Genomic DNA, 20,278 nt, shown 5'->3' with positions numbered 1-20,278 from the left:
CAAATGGAAAAGATGAAGGAAAAAATAGAAGAACAAAAATTATAGGGAAATCATATATTGATAAAGAGGGAACATAATTGATAGAAAGGAATGAAAACTGATTTCAGTCATCTTTGACTACTGATAAGACTGAAAGGACTTACAAAAAAGCATGAAATTTCTGAAAAGTAAAAGATTACGAGGTCAAAATATTAATATGTGAAATTTGAAAATTACCAAATTTTATATAATATTCAAAGTACTCACCAGTTTTCAGAAGGCAAATTAAGTACTACAGATTACAAGTTCCATAACATAAAAGACAACCTTCCTTTTTCCTTGCTTTACTGATTTGTAAAATCCTGAACTCAGTATATCATCCATATATGGTAGTTGATTATAGATAAGATATAGACTTTAAAGAGCATAGATTATTTAAAAGTTAATTTTAAATATTCAAAGCTATTCCTAAGTTTTTATTATCTTTACCAGTAGAGGGAAACCATATCATCAATGGTAATTAAAAATAGTTTTTACTCACTCATCTATATGTGTTATTATTCCCCAAATATAGGTTGTCATAGGATAATAACAAACTTCCACATATAGCAATACAAAAAAATTTAAAACAGAGGATGAAATAAAAAATATACTAAGTGGCATCATATGGTGAACCTAGAATTTAGTTTTTGTCACGGCACATATATCACACCATATATATCCAAATGGATAATAAACTTCATTACCTCGAATATCAAATGACTGTGACTCTAAATGCTATAATTTATAAGACAGCCAAAGCACTTTCCCCGTGCACACTTGTCATTCCAAATAAATGCAGCCAGGCACAATGGTGCACACCTGTAATCCCAGCAACTGGGGAGGCTGAGGCAGGAGGATCAAAAATTCAAGGCCAGTATCTACAATTTAGGGAGACTCTATCTTAAAATAGAAAATAAAAAGACTGTGGGTACAGTTCATTGGTATAGTACTCCTGGGTTCCATTTCCAGTACCACAAAGCAAACAAACAAAACCCACCACCAACAAACACCATCACCAAAAAATCAAATGCAGTTAGCCAGGTGTGGTGGTCCACAATAATTTCAGTGAATCAGGAGGCTTAAGCAGGAGGTTTCCAAGTTCTAGGCTAGTCTCAACAACTTAGTGAGATCTGTCTCAAAAAATAAAAATGTGCCGGGGATATAGCTCAGTGGAGCTTCTGGGTTCAATCTGTACTACTCAAAAAGAGAAAAAAAAAAACAACAACATATGTTAAATGAAAAAAGTTCAAAAATTGTCAATATTTTAACATTTTTAAATTCTTATGATGAAGTATAAAATATGTTAATAAGTTTAAAGTAATAGATACACAAGAATTTTTTTTCAATAGCAATCCATGGGTAAAAATATGAAAAGCACAATTTTTTTCTGATTCTAAAAATGGAATATTTATATGATACAGAATATTATAAAAGAATCCATCTGTATTAGTTTTTGTTACCTTATTTCTGTGTTAAAAGTAAAAGAAAACAAAAGCCATAAAACCACATGTTACAGAAATGTTTAATGCTTAGACTCCTGGGGGATCAGTGAAGAAGGTCTGCTGTTTATAGCCCGCATGGCCACATGCTTCTTTTGGCCTTGACTGAACTCACTCAGGTTTGGGGGTCAACTGAACTAGTTTAGGTGAAAATCAGAACCTTGTGGCTCTGTTCAATCTCTCTCATCCTCCATCAAGCTAGGCAGATAGGTCCTTCTATCTGGCAATGATAGAAGGCAAAAGCGAAGGCAATGCTAATTCCCCAAACACTTTCAAGCCTCCTCCATGTACCATATCATCAGCTTCTCATTGGCTAGCATGAGTTACATGGTCAGACTTGGCTTCAGAGTTAAGGGAAATACTACAAAGTTACATTGCAGAGAGGTTGAATAAAGGCATGGGTGGCAGAGAAAAGAGCAATGGCGTCAAGAACAGATATGTATCTGTTATATGGAATGAAATATTTCAGAAGAGATAAATTTTGTCTAAAATAATTTCTGCAAGGATGTAACTATGTAAAAATATACAATTTATTATCATAGATATTTTTACTTTTACTGATAGTGCTTTTAAAAAGTACAGGAGAATATACTTTTAATGATTATTTCTAATTATTTATTTTTTTAGGTTGGGGTCATATATTTTGACTATAATGAGAGTAATCAAAGGTTATTTGTAGGAAAAAAAGAACCATACATGGCAAAATATTCATTAATCATTGAGGTAGTTTAAGATAAACTCATGTACCTCAATTATTTTTCACAAATTAAAACACAACATAAATATTTATAAATCTGTAATAGCTCTTAAAAAGATCAGAAAATTAAAAATTAAAATATTGTTTTAAAATCTAGTTTGACATTTCTCTTTTAGGGAAAGAGGACTTATAATTTATAATCCAAAGATATGATAAAATCAATTTTTGGAAAGAATATTTAGAACATATAAACATATACACAATATACTATGTCATAGTATATGATAATTTATGTTGTAATAGTATATGATATAATTTGTGTACATACATGTATATGTCCCTGCTAGAATTAACTGCTAAAAATCCCTAAATAAAATCAAAAAATAAAATGTATTTCATCAGTTTGTTAAGACAGAAGTTCAAGTAGCTTATTTTGCTTACCTTTCTTGGACTACCTTATTCTGACTAAATTACAATGTTCCTGTTTGGTCCAAGACTGATAATAACATATTTAAGAAAGCCATTCCATAACATAATATTTTGTTCTATCTAGGATTATTTGTTTTGACAAAAAAATAGTGTATTTATAAATGAGATAATAATAGTTTTGTTTTTATTGAAAAAACTAAGCTAATAGAGTAAGTCTCTTTTATACTAGATTTAAAATATTAGAAACTGTAATTTCATATTCAGTGAAGTACATCATATGTATTTTTACTTGAATTTAATTTTCTTTGCTGTGCACTATAAGACTATTCATTTTCTATTGCTAGTATAAGAAATTACCACAAATTAAGTAGCTTTAAATAAAAAGTTATTATGTAAGTCAGCTATGTGAGAAGGCTTAGCTGGGTCCTCTGCTTAGAATCTGAGCTAAAATCTGTCAGCATATCTGGGTGCTACCTGGAGGCTCTCTGGGAGAAAGCGTGCATCTAGGCTCATTCAGGTTGTGGGCAGAAGTTTGTCCCAGATGGCTGTAGGACTGAAGTTCCCAAGTTTGAGATAAATTCGTGTTCACACTTCAGTCCTGAATGGCTGTTGGGTGGTGTGTTTCTTAGCTTTTGAAGGTCACCAATGACTCCTGATACCCTTCCTCTACTTTTTTCTTTACTTTTCTTCCTTCCATCCTTCCATCCTTCCATCCTTCCTTTCTTTCTTTCTTTTTTTTTGGTAGGGATTGATTGGACCCAGTAGTGCTTAACCACTAAGCAATCCCCAGCTCTTTTAGGTTTTAATTTGAGATGGGGTCTTGAGGCTGGCTTTGAACTTGCAGTCCTCCTGCCTCAGCCTCCCAAGTCGCTGTAATCATAGGCATGCACTACCATGCCTGGCCCCTTCCTTCATTTTCAAAGCCAGCAAGGGAGATCAAGTTTCCTTTTGATTTGAATCTCTCTGTCCTACATCTGCCTCATTTCTCCTTTTTTTAAAAGGGTTTCTGAAATGATACTAAACCCACCTTCAGGAAAATTTCCCAATTTTAAGTATATTCCCAGGTTCCAGAATTTGGGCATAGAAAGATATCTTTGTGAGACAACTTTGTCTACCAGTAGAATTCATTAAACATCCACAATGTGAAGAAGAACTGTCAAAACTCATTACTTAAAACAATAATTGGAGTAGTTAAACTTTATTTGAATACCAAGCAGTGTGCTAAGCACTATTTATGAATCATCTTAATTAGTTTTTTGTATGAGATAAAGATTATTATTTTAACCACTTTGGAAAAGAGGAAACTGAGTCTTAAGCATGTTTTCTAAGTGCCTGGATCAGGATGCAGGTCTTAGTTTGTGTAAGTATAACAGAATACTTGAGACTGGGAACTTGTCAAGAAAAAACATCTATTTCTCACAATTCTGGAGGATGGGAAGTCCCAAACAGAGGGCTGATAGGATGAGGGTCTTCTTCCTGCCACATAACTTGGGAAAGGCCTCAAAAGAAAGAGAACAGGAGCTAGCAAGCTCACATCCCTCTTCCTCTTCTGATAAAGCCACTAATCCCTTTGTGGGAGTCCCACCCGCATGACTTCATGTAATCCTAATTGCCTCCCAAAGTACCCCTCTCCAAATACCAGAAATTTGGAGAGGGGTAAGAATTTGAGAATAAATTTTCCAACACATAATCTTTGTAAACACATTCAAACCATAGCAGTACACAAACCACGAAACTGCTACATAGCATTCCTTTGTTTAAACTGTTGCTCTGATTGCTTTAGCCATAAAATGTTTGATCATGACATCCGAAATCTTTTTTTTTTTTTAATTTTTCTCCAACTAATACTGTATGTATTACAAAATAATTTGTTTTTGGCAAAAACGTTCTACAATAAGAATTATATTTATTAATATATGTAAGTTTTGTGTTCAGAATTGTCAGTGCCAAAATTTACTGAAAATGTACTTAAGAACTGTTTCTATCTGCCACCAACATTTTTTTTTTCCCTGGAGAATTTGAGCATTGCCTTAATGAATGCATTGGTGAATGGGCAATATGGATAAAGGTCACTGGGGGGTGGGTTAGCAGGGGATACATTGAATAAGACCTGGAAAAACACTGAGTTGAAGTGAAGTCGCTAAATTAGGGGAAATTTTACAGGTCAAAATCTTATATTGAAAAAAGACAAAGCAGGGTGACCCAGCATCAGAAGCAGAGCCTCTTGTGAATACTTGTGCCTACATGAGTGAGATAACTAAGGACAACAGAACCTAGAGAGAGTTGAAGCAGGCAGGGATGACGAACACTACACTACAGCAAACACATACCTCCCTTGGTTGTCCTTGCAGTGAGATCCCCTCTCCTTGCTAAAGACAACAAAATGTTAAAACATAAACAAACCACATACACACAAGTATATAGCAAATGGAGGCGTACCATATGTTTTAAGGGAAGCTTTTAGTAATTTTGAGAAGGGTCTGTGCTGCCAGCATTGAAGTCTGCAATAAAGAGTGAGTTATTCAGAAAAGGAAGGCTGATTAAGCTATGTGCCTGAGAGAACTGGGAGTGGTGAATACCTTTTATTTCTCTCTGAATTTTGTAGAACTCAGTATAGATAATAAATCATGTAATTGCATATCTATGGAGTCACTCCTGTTCGAACTGCTTGTAAAATTTGTCTGGGTGAAAACAGATGTTCAAACACTTTATTTGGGATTGTAGCAGGTTACTGCTTAGATGCTCTACCTGTCCCTGTTTCCTACCCCAAAGTGGATAGCTGGCAAGGTTAACAGTAGACACCCCATCATTTTCGCTTCTTTGTATGAGTTAGAAAAAGAAAGCTGTCAGCAGCAGGTAGGATGCAGAGATAGATACATGGGAATAAATGACAAAGTTGCATCCTACTGCACAACAGAGCATGAGGACCCATTGCATATCTGTTCCTTGATTTGTTAATTTGCCATCATTTAAACCCATTTCTGTCTAATTAGCTCCTTTGTTGAGATTTATGTCCTGCAATGTGTTTATCAGTTCTCATTCTTGGCCCAATTGACTACCTAATTCTGCCCCTTAAATTTGTACTTCCCATTGTGCTCACCAATTTTCAAATGAGGTCTGATGACAGAAATGTATTCATGGTTCTTATATATATGAAATGTATGTATGATGTCAATTTGAATATATGTACCTCCTAAATACCAAACCATATTTTATGAAAAGGTGATAAATTTTAGGGAGGACACTTCAATAATAAAACAACCATAATAATTGAATTTTGCTTTTTATTAATTTACCAAGTAGATATAAAAAAATGTCAATACTCAAACATGATTACAGTCATTGTATTGGCTTGGTGGTATGTGATAAATTGGAGCCATGCTCAGATTAGAATTCTGTACTACAACATGTAAATTTACCACAAATCCATATCTTAAATAGTCATTCTTTAATTCTTTTGAAATTTTGTATAGTTTGTCGCGACCCCTCGCCGGCAAGGGAAAACACGACACAGGATTCTTCTCTCAGCAGTTTATTCAGGCCTTGATTCAAGTATCATCTTCTAGTGACCCCCCCGCTGAGCGCCCAAGCATAGCCTAATAAAGCCTCCCACATACCAATCTTAAGCTGCCACGTGGATCTTTCTCATAGGGTGGTCAGGGATTGCGTGCCAACTCTCCATAAAAGGAGTTGTTTATCACAGGCCACAGTGGAAGCCGGCGCCATCTTCTAATGGCGGCCACGGTCTATAGGAACGTCTCACCACAGTTCCCCCTTCTGTTTTATAAAACAATGCAGGCGAAAGTAGAGGTCCTATCCCACTGTGCAGAAGTGGCTGCAATGTATGGTTCAGTCCTAAGGAGGGCCCTTCCTTAGACCTGGTCCCATTTCAGCCGACGCCTTTTTTCGTAGGGCGGGGCGTGGACGTCAAACCCGCATGCAATAGGACATGCTTTCCTTGAGGTCCGTTGAGGGATCACTCAAGTGCAGTGCCTTGCCTCGCATCCTGCATCGTGACGACGGTGAGAAGTAGGATAATACAGGTAGCCTGGTAATGATGACAAAATTTAAGTTGGCAACACAATCCGTAAGCCCTAGAGGAAGGTATAGATTCTATAGCAGAGAAGAAGTACCAGTCCTGAAACCCATCTGCGTGCAATGGTAACAAGACCTGCAGAGTGCAAGGGCTATTCAGCACTGAGAAAGCATAGGAAAGAGGGCACGCCAATCCCAGTGCAATGTGAAATTAACTTGGGGTGCAATGGCCATGCCCAGAAATCACTGTTTAAGATGTGCAAGCCAGATTTGTGGAGAAATGCCATTTTCTAAGGCCGCAAGAGCCTGCACAATCATAGCCTTTTCTTGTGCATGGCGAGTTTTAAGGAGACAGAGAAGCCACAAACAAAGTACAACACCGAAGCAACACATTGCCCCAAAAATGCCCACTCCCACCCATTCCTTAAAAAAGGAAAAGGCAGAGGACAGCCAACTGGTGAATTGACCCAAAGTCACTGGTTCTACACGGGTACTATTCAAAACAGCAATCTGTGTTAGTTGAGACTGGATCAAGTTTTCTGCTTCCAAGGACCAGGTTCCGGATAGATATTCCCCGATAATGCGGGAGGCATTTCTGGAATCATTAAATCTGACAGAGGTTATACATAAATGTGCACGTTGATCAATACAACCCAAATGTACTAGGTCAGACAATTCCTCAACTTGAGCTTGAAGCAGATCTATCCTTTGATTAGCAGCCAGAATCCCAAATAAAATGTGTTGATTAATTCTACTTTGGGATTCAAGTACGGTGGATGTTTGTTGAATAACCTGATTAATAGTGGCAGCAGTTTGTACTTGGCTGGCCATGGCTACTCCAGCTGTAACTGCTGCAGCAGCAGATACCACCACAGCTGTCACTATAGCTGCCGTAATTCCAAAATCTCTACGGGCTCTAATCAATTCAACAATAGGAAAAGATTCTGGATCTGCAGTAACCGGGATCGGGACAAAGGTTGGAATTTTCATAATCACTGCCGTAGTCCAGGAGCCATTCCAACACTCAGACAAGTAGCAAGTAACATTAGAACAATTAAGCATCCCCTGTAATGTAACATTAGCCAAAAGAAACAGGAACGGAGATTGGAGACAGACTGCTGCGGAGGGTAATGTAGATAATTGTGAATTATTTGCAAAAATTTTAAGCCTCCTACCTCGCTCCGAGTCTTGGGTACTACCAGAAACATTAAACAGCCAACTTTGGACTCCTAATATTTCCCTGGGGAAACACAAGCGCGGACTAGACTAGCCCAATCTGAGGGAGTCATGCAAAAATCTAGTAAGTCCCTCCACCTGAGTGAGAGTGAAAGCGGCATCTATGCCATAAGTGCAGACGGATTCTGCCAAGGTTTTAACTATCTTAAAGTCTAAAGGCTCATGATATCTTCCCCTGTTATTGTCCTGAAATACAGGGTATGCAAGTCCCATATCTGTATTAACTGTCCTCCAAACTTGCGCATGAAAAGATCTCCTGGAACCTTGGCTCCCCCCCACATATGGGGGTGGGGCAACAGGCATCATATCTTCTTCTAAATTTTCAACCTCCTCCTCCTCAGAATTCTGTTGACCAATATTAGATCCCTCCCCCTTCTTACAGTAGGCATGCGCGCCTTGTGTCTCCTTTTTCTTCTTTTTCATTTTTATCTTATGTAGTTGTTGTAACAATATATCAAGGTCCTCAGAACTCTCTGAGTCGCTTGTGTTCTCAGGCGTTTTTAATTCGGTCAAGTCTGGATAGAGCCTTCTCCTATTTTTATCTTCAGGCTCTTTTGCCTTCTCACTACTGTTACTTTTGATACTCTCTGCCATTTCACTATGTGATCCTTCAGATTTTTCCTCATGTAGTTGTTCAAGAACAGCCTGACCCTCACACACAGCCTCTTGGCATTTACCATCTGTTATACATCCTCTAACTAACTTCCAAAGTGGTATAACGCCACCCTCTAAGGTGCCTTGCTCACGAGCAAAATCTAGATCTTTCCCTAATTTGTCCCAGCTAGGAATCGTAAGACTTCCTGAAAAGGCAAACCAAGGAGCCGCTATATCAGCTTCTCTCAAAAACATTTGCAAAGTACTCTGCTTTATCTTAAGTCCTTTTGAACGTAACAACCCATCTAGGGCCAACAAAATTGGGCTTGAAGAGGCAACACCCATAATGTTTTTAGAGCTATAAAGAAAGTGAAAGTACAAAAATCCCCGCTCTCTTCCTTTTACAGGGGAGCGTTTCGTTTTATGAATTCCCCGCTCTCTTCCTTTTACAGGGGAGCGTCCCTTTTTATGAATTCCCCGCTCTCTTCCTTTTACAGGGGAGCGTCCCTTTTTCCCGCTCTCTCTCTATTTACAGAGAGAGCGCCCCGCTATTAGCTTGCGGATTCCCACTTTACCTGGGAACTTACCAGTGCACCACCCTGACTGCTGAAAGTTCTGGATCCTGGGTTCGAGGAATATAATTCCCTGTATGGGCCACCAATTGTCGTGACCCCTCGCCGGCAAGGGAAAACACGACACAGGATTCTTCTCTCAGCAGTTTATTCAGGCCTTGATTCAAGTATCATCTTCTAGTGACCCCCCCGCCGAGCGCCCAAGCATAGCCTAATAAAGCCTCCCACATACCAATCTTAAGCTGCCACGTGGATCTTTCTCATAGGGTGGTCAGGGATTGCGTGCCAACTCTCCATAAAAGGAGTTGTTTATCACAGGCCACAGTGGAAGCCGGCGCCATCTTCTAATGGCGGCCACGGTCTATAGGAACGGCTCACCACAATAGTTTATATTTCAAAATATTCTTCTCAAAAAGAGATCTGTCATTATAAAGCCCTTAACCATGAACAAATTTGACTTTACCTTAAAACAAAAGTCTATTCTGTTTCCCTAATATGTGAAATGGAAAATTTTATATTCATAACACCACAAAATCCTTGTAAATTCCTGAAACGTGAAATAACCAAATAAACTTTATTATTGAAATGAGTTTCTTAAGAACATAAATATGTAATATAACTTCTTAAACTTGTTAAACCATAAATAACTATAGCAATTTTATAGCATGAAGCACAGTACATATAAAACTATGTAGCATGAAATATTCAGCTGCTAAGGTAGCAGGAAGGTTCCAAGAGATACTTTCATAAATCAGGAAATAGTTAACCTGTTTCATTGAGCTTTCTCATTCACTTATCAAAGTTGTGGTGACGGACTTTCTCTGTCTTTGGGGTTTATAAATTTTCTTTTCATAAAAATTATGTGCAATTTAAAATGATGTCTTTTACACATTACAATCTTTGCAACCTCTGGAGAAAATGGAAATGGTAATGTATAGGTTGTAGGTGTGGATGGGTGTGACACCTTTCTTCACCCATTAAAGATCGTAGCCAACACTTATATAACAGAAGACAGAGTAACAGAGTAAAGCACAACAGATTTATGTAATGAGGTTTATATTTATAAGAGTTTTCGGAAACGAAAACCCAGGGAAAACTATGTTTATGCTTAGATCCAAAAAAGAATGGACAGTTATGTAGGAAAGTGTATGATTTATGGTCAATGGTAATAGGCTGATGGGGAAATCCAGAAAGATGTGTCTGTTCACATTCTTCCTGGCTTCTCTGTGTAACATTTTTCATACCTGGGTTAGGGGGCAAGACCCTTCTGGAATCAGTGTCAAAAAAGGAGTAGAGAGTGACCTTTCTAGGCATTCTGGCTACTTTGGGGAAGTATGACTTGCCTTGGGGAAGAAGAATTTTTTTATGATTTGCTTCGTGGAGAGAGACCCAGAGGCAGAGGGACAGGATAGCAGGAGGTCAGAGAAATCATTTTTTCAAGGGTCTTTCCAATCTCTTTCAGCTCAAAGTATTCAGCATGGCAGGTGCCATAGTTTGGAGTATCATGCTTAAGTAAAAAGACAAGATAAATTATATCACATTTTAAAGCATACAGTGGAACAAATGGTTAAGTGACTTTTGTTCAAAACTACTAGTTTCTGGTCTTAAGAATTTTTTTTTAGAGCTAATTAGAAAATGGCCTGGCATTTGAACTTACTAAAGTAGAATCCACCTGCTAAGAAACACAGATATCCAGCTGTGCATAGCATTAGGGGAAAAGTGTGCTGATGAAGTTGGGGTCATGGGGCCTTAGGAAAGGTTATTAAGCTGCATATTTGCATATAACCTGACTTTTCATAAATGAATTCTCAGTTGAATGTTATAAAATGTAAATGTTTAGATTTATGTTTGGGGAATTTTTTTTTTTCTTATAACAATTGAAATCTATAAATTTCAAATAATCACTTATGTTCGTATATAGAAAAGGCAAAAATAGTATTATCCTCCTTTAGCCATTTTATTAAGTTTAGCTAAAATTTGACTTTATACAGCCTGAAGATTTTTACTAGAGGACTGATTATGTTTGAAATTAAACTAAAACTTTAAGGTAAGTTTTGCTAACCGAAGTATAAAATACAGGGTATTGGAAAATTGCTTCTTAACATGGGATTATAAAGAGCAACAATTTATATCATGTTAAAATGGATCTGAGTTGAGGTTTTAAAGTGATAATATTCAAGAATATTATAATGTCATATATCATAGGTGAAATTCAGTCACAATATCTATTAGGTCTAAGTAATTGTTTAGATCTTGGGCTGCTTCTTACCTTTCCAATATTGTGATGAGCGTTACCAGCCAGGTAGCCAGGCAAGGAGAGGACTATTGGTACTTCATCCCAGCTACAACTTCAATGTAAATATATTGTTGGAAGAACACTGAACAAGAAAAAGAAAAGGGAGGCTTAGATTTTATCACAAGGCTTGAAGGCATTATTAATTAGAACAGGAACTGTGAAAATACCCTACCTACTTAATAAAAATTAAGGTATTACATTCCAGACCCTGGCAATATAAATCCTATTCTGATTTGAATAAAATTTACATCATAATTTTTAAAACTTAAAATGCCAAGGAAGTAATAATATTTCATTTTATTATATTTTCCTAACAATCTTCTGAACGTGAGTGAGACTCAGCATCATATTTTGACAGATTTTACTTATTGTGATTTGTACACACATTTGTTTTATGACTTATTGTGTTTACCTTGGCACTTTAAGTACACCAGTTACTCAATAGTCTTTAATGGCAAAGAAACTATGGGCTTTCTTTTATTGAAGATAGTGGTGAAAATATGAATACATTAAAGTGATATCTGTCATAATAATGAGGAGCTGCAGGTTAAATAGATCTAAAGTCATTATCTTGAGTTATCTTTGCTTCTTGTTCTCAACTTTCCATTTTCCACACAGCAGCTAGAGAGATCTTTTTAAAAAAAATAGCAATGATTTATCATTCACCTACTGTATTCATCCAATTTCCATTAATATAACAAAACACCTGTTGCTGGATAATATATGAAGAGGTTTATTTATCTCATAGTCCTTGAAGTTCAAGAGCATGGTGCTGGCTTTTGCTCAGTTTTAGTGAGGTTCTCATCACAGATGGTATCACCATGGAAGGAGCATATGTGGAAGACATCACAGGCAGGAAGCCAGACAAATTAGGGGATTAGCTCACTTTTCTATACTAACCCACTCTTGTGAAACAAATTCCATAAGACCAGCATTAATCCCTTCCAAGGGTAGCACCTTCAGTGATGCAATCACCTCCTCATAGGCCCTACTTCTTAAAGGGTCTACCACTTCTCACATTGACATACTATCCCCAAGCCTCAAACACAACTTTTGGGGAACACATTCAAACAATATCCAGAAAACCATAGCACCTACTTAAAACCATGAAATGAATTCAGAACAAACCTTAGCCTTCTTTCCCAGCCTCCAAAGCCCTACATGACTTGGTAGTAGCCCTCCTTGAACCCCTCATCCACTCCAACCCAGTTTTCCTTGCTGGCTCTCTTTAGTCATCCTGGCCTTCCTGTGTCCCTTGGACACACTGAACCCTTTCAGCACTAGCACTTTTGCACTTGCAGTCACCTGTGCTGGCACTGTCTGCTCTTAGGTCATCCTAAAGGTGCTTCCTCCTTTTCATTCTGGTTTCAACTAGAGCTCCATGTCCTCATTGAGAACTCCTCTGGTTACCTAATCAAAAACAGCCTTCTCCCCCAAATCATTGTCGTATCATTTTCTTGTATTTTCTTTAACTGAATTGTCTTGTTCAATTAATTTGCCCCCCATATGAGGTTCAAAGATGAAGTGCCTGTCTTTTTTGCATACTACACCATAGTTTCTCAAATACTATTTGTGGAAATAATGAGAAAAGATGCATGTTAGAATGCTCTGTAAATCCTGATACACATTTGAATGTAAGATGTAGTTTACAGCAGAGAACTCTTACACGCATTTTTCCTGGCAGGCCAGATAAAAGCATTTATAATATGTGAGTGTGCCTTTTTTTTTTTAAGAACAAATAGATAAGTGGTCACATAATGTTCATGGGGTGTGCATTTTGCTATTGATTTATTTTCAACCCAGCATGCATCTTCTGTTTTGGCAATAATTAGACCTGTAAACAGAAGTGAAGGAAGCATTTACAAGCTGAGTGACTTAAAGGGAAGACACAGGTATTTAATTAGTTTTTCTTGTGACAATTTTTTTATTAATATTCTTCTCTTTTGAAAAACCTAACAGTGATGCTTATGTCACCAACTCTACTGATAATTAATAGTGTTCACCGTACACCTCCACACATTCCCTTCAGAATATCCTTGAGTAACAACACCACTGGAAAGAAGAATTTCAGTTACAGAGAACTTTTGAAGTATACATCATGCAGTCTATTATAAGGAATGTGTCTTATTACAAAAGAGACAAAATTCTTTGCCAGAGCACAATATTTTATGTAATATGCCAGGTGTATTGTTTAACAAAATATTTTATGGATACTTTATTAGGACACAACGTGAGTAAGAAGCAGGTTTAGCATTCACCCACATTTTCTTTTTTTGAATCTCTAAGATGTTTTCCTGTACTATTTTCACCCTAGTCACAAGCTTATTAACTTAGAATGAGGTGACAAGGCCTTTGTCTTCATATCTTATAATTATAATTAATAGTACGTTAAAGGGAAGCAGAAAGTTTATATTCAAAGTTTAAAGTAAAATGACTTTGTGACACTTAGAGCAGGCGCCAGGAAGACATTAAGAGCTTTTTTTTTCTTATTAATTAGAACTTTTTGAAGACATCTTTGAGAGGGAAAGTCACACTATAGGTATAAGAAGAACATCTATTTATGTGCAGAGTTTGAAGGATGGTTCATGCTTTATTCACGTTGGCCTTCTGAGGACCTAGCAAGGTCCATTTCTCACTATCAGCAACTACTTTGTGCCAGTTGTGTGGGTGAAGGCACAGGTAAGAGTGAACGTATACATAGTCTCCACTGTTTCCCTCAGTATATTCTAGAAAACTATATCATGAAAAATAATTCACAAAATTTCTTACGTTCACTTGTGAAATTATTGTTTACAGTGGATTTAACATTTGTGAAAAACTAAACATTTTATATATATCAACTTAGTTTTTCTTTGCAACAGTCCTGTGAATCACTTTTACTTTTATCTACTTTTTGCAAATGAGCCAAGCTTGAGAGATTCTACAACACAATCGGCTAGTAAATAAGTTTTAAGTCATTTTTCAAATCTAGGCTGGCTGGCCCCTAGTGATAATATTCACTGAGTTTTCATTGTGTACCTGGCACTTTTCTAAGCCCTTTCCATGTATTTACTTTCTTTATTCTCACAACAAATCTGTGCTACCAGTACTTGAGTATTCTCATTTTTCAGATAAGAAGCTGAGGCAAAAGTAAGAGAAGGGAGTTATCCAAAGATACACAGCTAGTAAAGCCTGGAGCAAGAGTCTAAACTCACATCCTCCTCCAGAGCCCATACTGTGAAACACCTGTCTATTCCATATCATGCAAATGCTGTAGAAATGAGGATCAGCAAAGTATGACCTCTGGGTCAAATCTGGCCTATCACTTGGTTTTGCAAATAAATTTTTATTGGAATAGACCATGCTCTTTCATTTCTGTTTTGTCTATTGATACTTCCATGCTACTAAGGCAAAATTAAATACTTGCAACAGAGAATAGAACCCATAGCCTGAAATATTTCTCATCTGGCTCCAGACAGGAAAACTTGCTGACCTGTGCTTCAGACCAGAAGCGCTTTGCTCTCAATTGTCTTTGTTTAATCTACCACTCCATCACTCTGGACATATCCAGTGCCTAGGTTCCAGAAAAGAACAAGTCATAATAGTTGTAGCTCTTGACACATTATTAGAAAATGTTTTCAGAAACCAGTTCTTTAGAATTTTTAAAATGAATCTCAGTAAATGAGAACATTGTCTGTTATTGTCATCTAAAAAAGGAAAAGACAATTGAGGTTCCAAGTTCACTATACTGAGAAAAGATGGTCTATAGAGACAGTCTGTTCAACCTCATCCATCCTGGTTGTGACATTTCCTGGCTTTGAGATCTTGAGCAGGTCACCTAACCTCTGTGTGTTCCAGTTCAAAAATGGAGATGACATTACACCTAACTCACAGGAGTATTATAACCATTCAATGAGTTAATATATACAATTTAGGGATCAGGAACTGACTCCTATATAAGGTATTAGTTGTTATTCCTGTTCTTCAGATTCTTCAAAAGACTGATTATTTCCAGATAAGCAGAATGGTAAAATTGAGACCTGAATATAGTGGGGAAATCTTCAATGAGCAAATAGCCTGTGGAATTGATGCCTATTAAATATTCTTTTACATTTGTTCTCTATAGAGACTTCTATGAAACTAACTGAATAAAATGTCAATACCCTCTGACAGCTTAATAAACAATATAAGACTTATAACATTTGAGCAAGAAAATAAAGATCTCAAATGCAACATATAGTCCATCTTCCCAGAAGCCTATGTAAACAGATCATAGGAGCCATGCCACTAACACCCTGTGGTTTCTCCTACAGCATCAGAGCATCTTAACTGCAAAGGGTAGGGTCTCCTATTCTTTTGAGATTGGTGTCTGGTGGTACCCAGCTCTGATCTATATGCTGACAGTTCCTAGACAAGTTAATTACTTCAGATGTAATAATAATAAATGGCTTAAAGAGTTAGTGGGAATGATAATTATTATATGACAGCTCTAGAAAAAGAATTATTGTTATTTATAATATACAGAAACAAGGAAAGATTCATACTTATTAGAAGTAATTGAAATCATGAGCCTCAAAGTCACACTATCTTGGATTCAAAGTCAGCCTTCATCCATTTTACTGAATATGAACTTGAGCAATTTACATAACATCTGGACCTTTGTCTACTTAGACATAAAATAACAATACTAAAAGAACCAACATCAAGCACGTAGTCATACAATGACAAACATTTACTGACTAGCTACTATGTGCCAATCACATATGTTTTGAGCATAGCAAAATAAGTAAATAAACACCTGCTTTCATTCTACTAGTAAGAACCCTTTAGTAAAGGTTGAGATACATTAAGTTTTCAAACAATGTTAGATATTATTACCATTAAAGATTGATGATGATAATGATGATGTTGTTGAGGTCAGACAAGTGCCTCATTATGAATTTGGTAGTAATGCTGAATGTCTGTATGTGGGGAAGTATTTCTGGTTTGTGTCTCTAACATGTGTTTCCCATGTTGCTCATGTCCCATGAGTTATCTGTACTGTGATTTGCAATTCTTGATTGAGGGTCTTTTTTATTAAGACTTACTGATGCCCTAAAATATTATATTGTTTGAAAAATTGAAAATCAGTGCCTGACTGAGATATTTGCAGAATTATCAGGAAAGGTCATTTGCAGAATATATATATATATATATATATATATATATATATATATATATATATATATAAATGTACATATATATATATACATTTGCAGAATATATATATATATACACACACATTTGTAGAATATGTATATATAGTATATATAGATACATTTATGTATATTTAATTATATATAATTTTATAATATATATCTAGGAACTGTCAGCATATAGATCAGAGCTGGGTACCACCAGACACCAGTCTCAGAAGACTAGGAGACCCTACCCTTTGCAGTTAAGATGCTCTGATGCTGTAGGAGAAACCACAGGGTATTAGTAGCATGGATCCTATGATCTGTTTACATAGGCTTCTGGGAAGATGAACTATATGTTGCATTTGAAATCTTTATTTTCTTGCTCAAATGTTATATAAAATATATGTGTAAGGCCAAATCTTCTGACAATTAAATCATGAAGAAGGAAAAGTAATTTGCACCAACATTCCTATCACACCTCAAACTTCAAAAGTTATTGCCACAGTGTGTGATTAAGTGCTTAGTTAAGATAGGCAGCAAATTTTTTAATGGACTACATGAACATAAAAATGTGTGTTATATTTTTTCTATTTTGTCATTAGTTATTAATCTTTTACTGTGTCTAATTTATAAATTTAACCTTATCATAGGTATGTATTGATGGGAGAAAACACTGTAGATGTAGTTTGTCACTATCCATGGATTATGCATCCAGTGGTGGTCTTGAAGTATACCCCTCACAGATAAGGGGGAGGGATACTTTTTTAAATTGGTTCACTATATTTTTCCATAGTAGTTGGATTCATTATTCTGTATTTGTACATATGTACAAAATTATTTGCTCAATCCCCTTCTCTAGTACCTTCTCTTCCCTTTCTCTTCTCTCCACTCCCCCATGATTCACATGCTCTCTTCTATCATTGTTATTATTTTAATTAGTACATTATTATAATTTATGTGTAAATACATGTGTATGTATGTATGATTCATTGTGGTACATTTGTACATGGACACAGCATCAGTGAGTAGCTTTTGTTCCCAGGACTGCCATACCCACCCCCCTCCTACCTCCCTTTGCATCTCCTTCCTCCATTCTATTAGTTTCCTTTCTTTTTTTGTGAAATACAAGGAGGGCTACTTTATGTGTTTATGTATGTGTGTGTGTGTGTGTGCATGCACAAGCATATGTTAGACATTAGATAGGAATCAGGAAACCAGTCTCTGTGGAGTGAAAATAGAAGTCACCATGGTACAGAGAAGTCCACAAAGTGGAAGGAAGGAGAATTGGAGAAAAATACTTCCAAACCGATTGTCTACTAGCGGGTTTCTGTTTTTCCCTTAACGTCTACAAATAGCTCCCCTCACAAAAGTCATTTTGGAAACTTATCTTTCAAAGTTCGTAAAGACATCAATGATTTTAGTTATCTTCACTTAAAGAGGGTAATTTATCATCTAGTCAAGTGTGCATGTGTCTGCCAGGGAAGCTGTGCACCAACATACATCATCCTCAGTAGCTTCAAGGATTTGGTTTGCTTTCTTGTATGTATTTGAATATAGAATTCATTTCAATCTGACATTTTTACCTCTCATCATATTTTTATTCTAATTAAGTTCCATAAATGTATCCTCTACCCAGTTTGAGCTATAATAAATTTTTTCTTGAATTGGCCTTCTGAAAGTCACAAACCAACATTATGATGAATTGCAAAATGAATAATTTTCTTTCCACTGTGTTTATTTTGAGCAGTAAAATATTACAAAAAATGAAACAGTGTTTCACTAGAAAGAAGGCCTTTTCCATAGCGATTGCAGTGCTGTGAACTTAACACAGATACTCCTTGAATTCCAAAACCATATTGGTCTAATCCAAGAAAATGACTTTTCATTTTACAACTGGGGACTTAATGATATTGGTAGAAGAGAGAGATAACGAAAAAAGTTTTGCTCTCATGTAAGCCCTAGAGTTACGCAGTTATGGACCAGAGCCATAATTTCTTTCAACCTAAAAATCTATATTGTAGAAGAAAAATAACATGGCCATTCATAGAATGGATTATGGGAAAAAAGAATATGTGATTGCTATTTTCTAAAGTCATCATTTGTTTCCTTGTACTGTCTAGGGAAGTACATGTTTTCCATCTTTGAGTTGAAATGGCCCAACTGAAATTGAACCATTTGTTGCTAATATTTAGGCTGGTATTTTAATAGGTACTTAACATTGGACACATTTGTTCCCATTATATTGTAAGGTGTAGATGGAACTCTATATAAATAAAATTAAAGCATTGCAGTGGATAAAATATCAGGCATTAACCTTGTAGATTCTTGATTTTAGAATAGTTTAGCTTCAATATTTAAATAGTTATGATGATCAGAGCCTGGTTCAAATAATAGTGCTTAATGTGTTAATCATTAATTTTGCATATGTCTTTTTCATTTCCCTCTATGCCTTTGTAGAATTGGAATTGCTTTATGCATCTTGAATACATTACTGTAATTTGTTGTACTGTGCATTGACTGAAGTCAGTTAAAGTGGTGTGTTAGCACAGAATTTGTGCTCCTTCACTTTGTATAGATAGTGGGCCACATAGTTAATGTTTCATTTGTAGTGTTTATTATAGAACTTTGGTAATGTGGTTGTGATTCATGATCTTGTCCTAGATATTGCCTGATTTAAGACAAACTATCATTGGAACAGAATTTTGATTGTTTATAAAAAGCATGGCCACTGGTCCAACTATTCTAACACCAACATATCACTGGTATTACATTTCCTCTTTAAAAGAAAAAAAATATATAATTATGGTTTTAAAGCCAGAATTAGACATGAACAGTCTTCTAAACCAACTACTTCATTTGGCAAATGAGAAATCTGAGGTTCAGTGAGGTTATTACATTGATGGTGATCAGAAGCTCTTCTTGTTAGAGCTACAGTAGATGTGGAATGGGCTTCCTCTGACTTCTGGGACAGCACTGGGAACCACCCTGCCTTGATGAAAAAGAACCATCCCTGCCATTTCATGTACTCACATTCTGAAACCATTTGCCCTTATCGCCCCCTGACACTTCTTCTCTCTCCCTATGCAGTATCATCATCCACCCCTGCAAAGACATTTTAGTCTCCTGCAGCGAGGATCGCCTCTGGAAGGTGGTGGGCCTCCCAAAAGGCAATGTACTTCTCACAGGATTCGGCCACACTGATTGGCTTTCAGACTGCAGCCTCCATCCCAGGTCAGTGCACATAACCCCAGAAATAGCCTAATTCCTACAGGAAATGCTCTTGTTTACCGTTTCCTCACTCCGCTGGCCTTGACTATGACTTTTCTCTCTGCAACTTTGTACCTTCCATAGAATTTAGAAACATGTAGATAATTGTGCCTTTGACTTTTGTTATATTGACTTTAGATTGATTGCTTTTGATATTTGGTACATGTAAGTCCACATGCTGATGCATTTAACAAGAGTAATAAGCTTCTCAGGGCAAGCATTATTAATGCTCCTTATGCTCACAAGTCCTGAAAAGGCATATGGATTTCCAGTCAATAATGCATTCCAGTGTTTACTTTGCCTCTGCTAATCTTGCAGGTTTTCCTTTTAGAATTAAGTCATCTACCAGAAAAGATCAGAAGGAAGTGATCAATTTCTTTAAAAATTCAAGGACTCTCAAGATATTTAAGAGAGTAAAGCAGTTCTGAAAACACTGAGCTCTGTAATTTTCAGAGTGCACTGAAATTTTGTAC

At 36.4% G+C, this 20,278-nt stretch overlaps 1 protein-coding gene across 1 annotated transcript in view; it reads left to right on the top strand.

Moving 5' to 3' along the window:
* Nucleotides 1-20,278, top strand: part of Spag16 (sperm associated antigen 16) — a 957,641-nt gene that overhangs the window by 449,203 nt on the left and 488,160 nt on the right. Inside the window, exon 11 of the mRNA XM_027941762.2 lies at nucleotides 19,626-19,769. Within this exon, the coding sequence (XP_027797563.2) occupies nucleotides 19,626-19,769 (144 nt within the window). The remainder of the gene's footprint in view (nucleotides 1-19,625; nucleotides 19,770-20,278) is intronic.

The sequence above is a fragment of the Marmota flaviventris genome, chromosome 11 (assembly GCF_047511675.1).
Source record: "Marmota flaviventris isolate mMarFla1 chromosome 11, mMarFla1.hap1, whole genome shotgun sequence".
Taxonomy (NCBI): domain Eukaryota; kingdom Metazoa; phylum Chordata; class Mammalia; order Rodentia; family Sciuridae; genus Marmota; species Marmota flaviventris.
The sequence above is the reverse complement of the archived record's forward strand: the minus strand, read 5'-3'. Positions and strand labels throughout refer to the sequence as shown.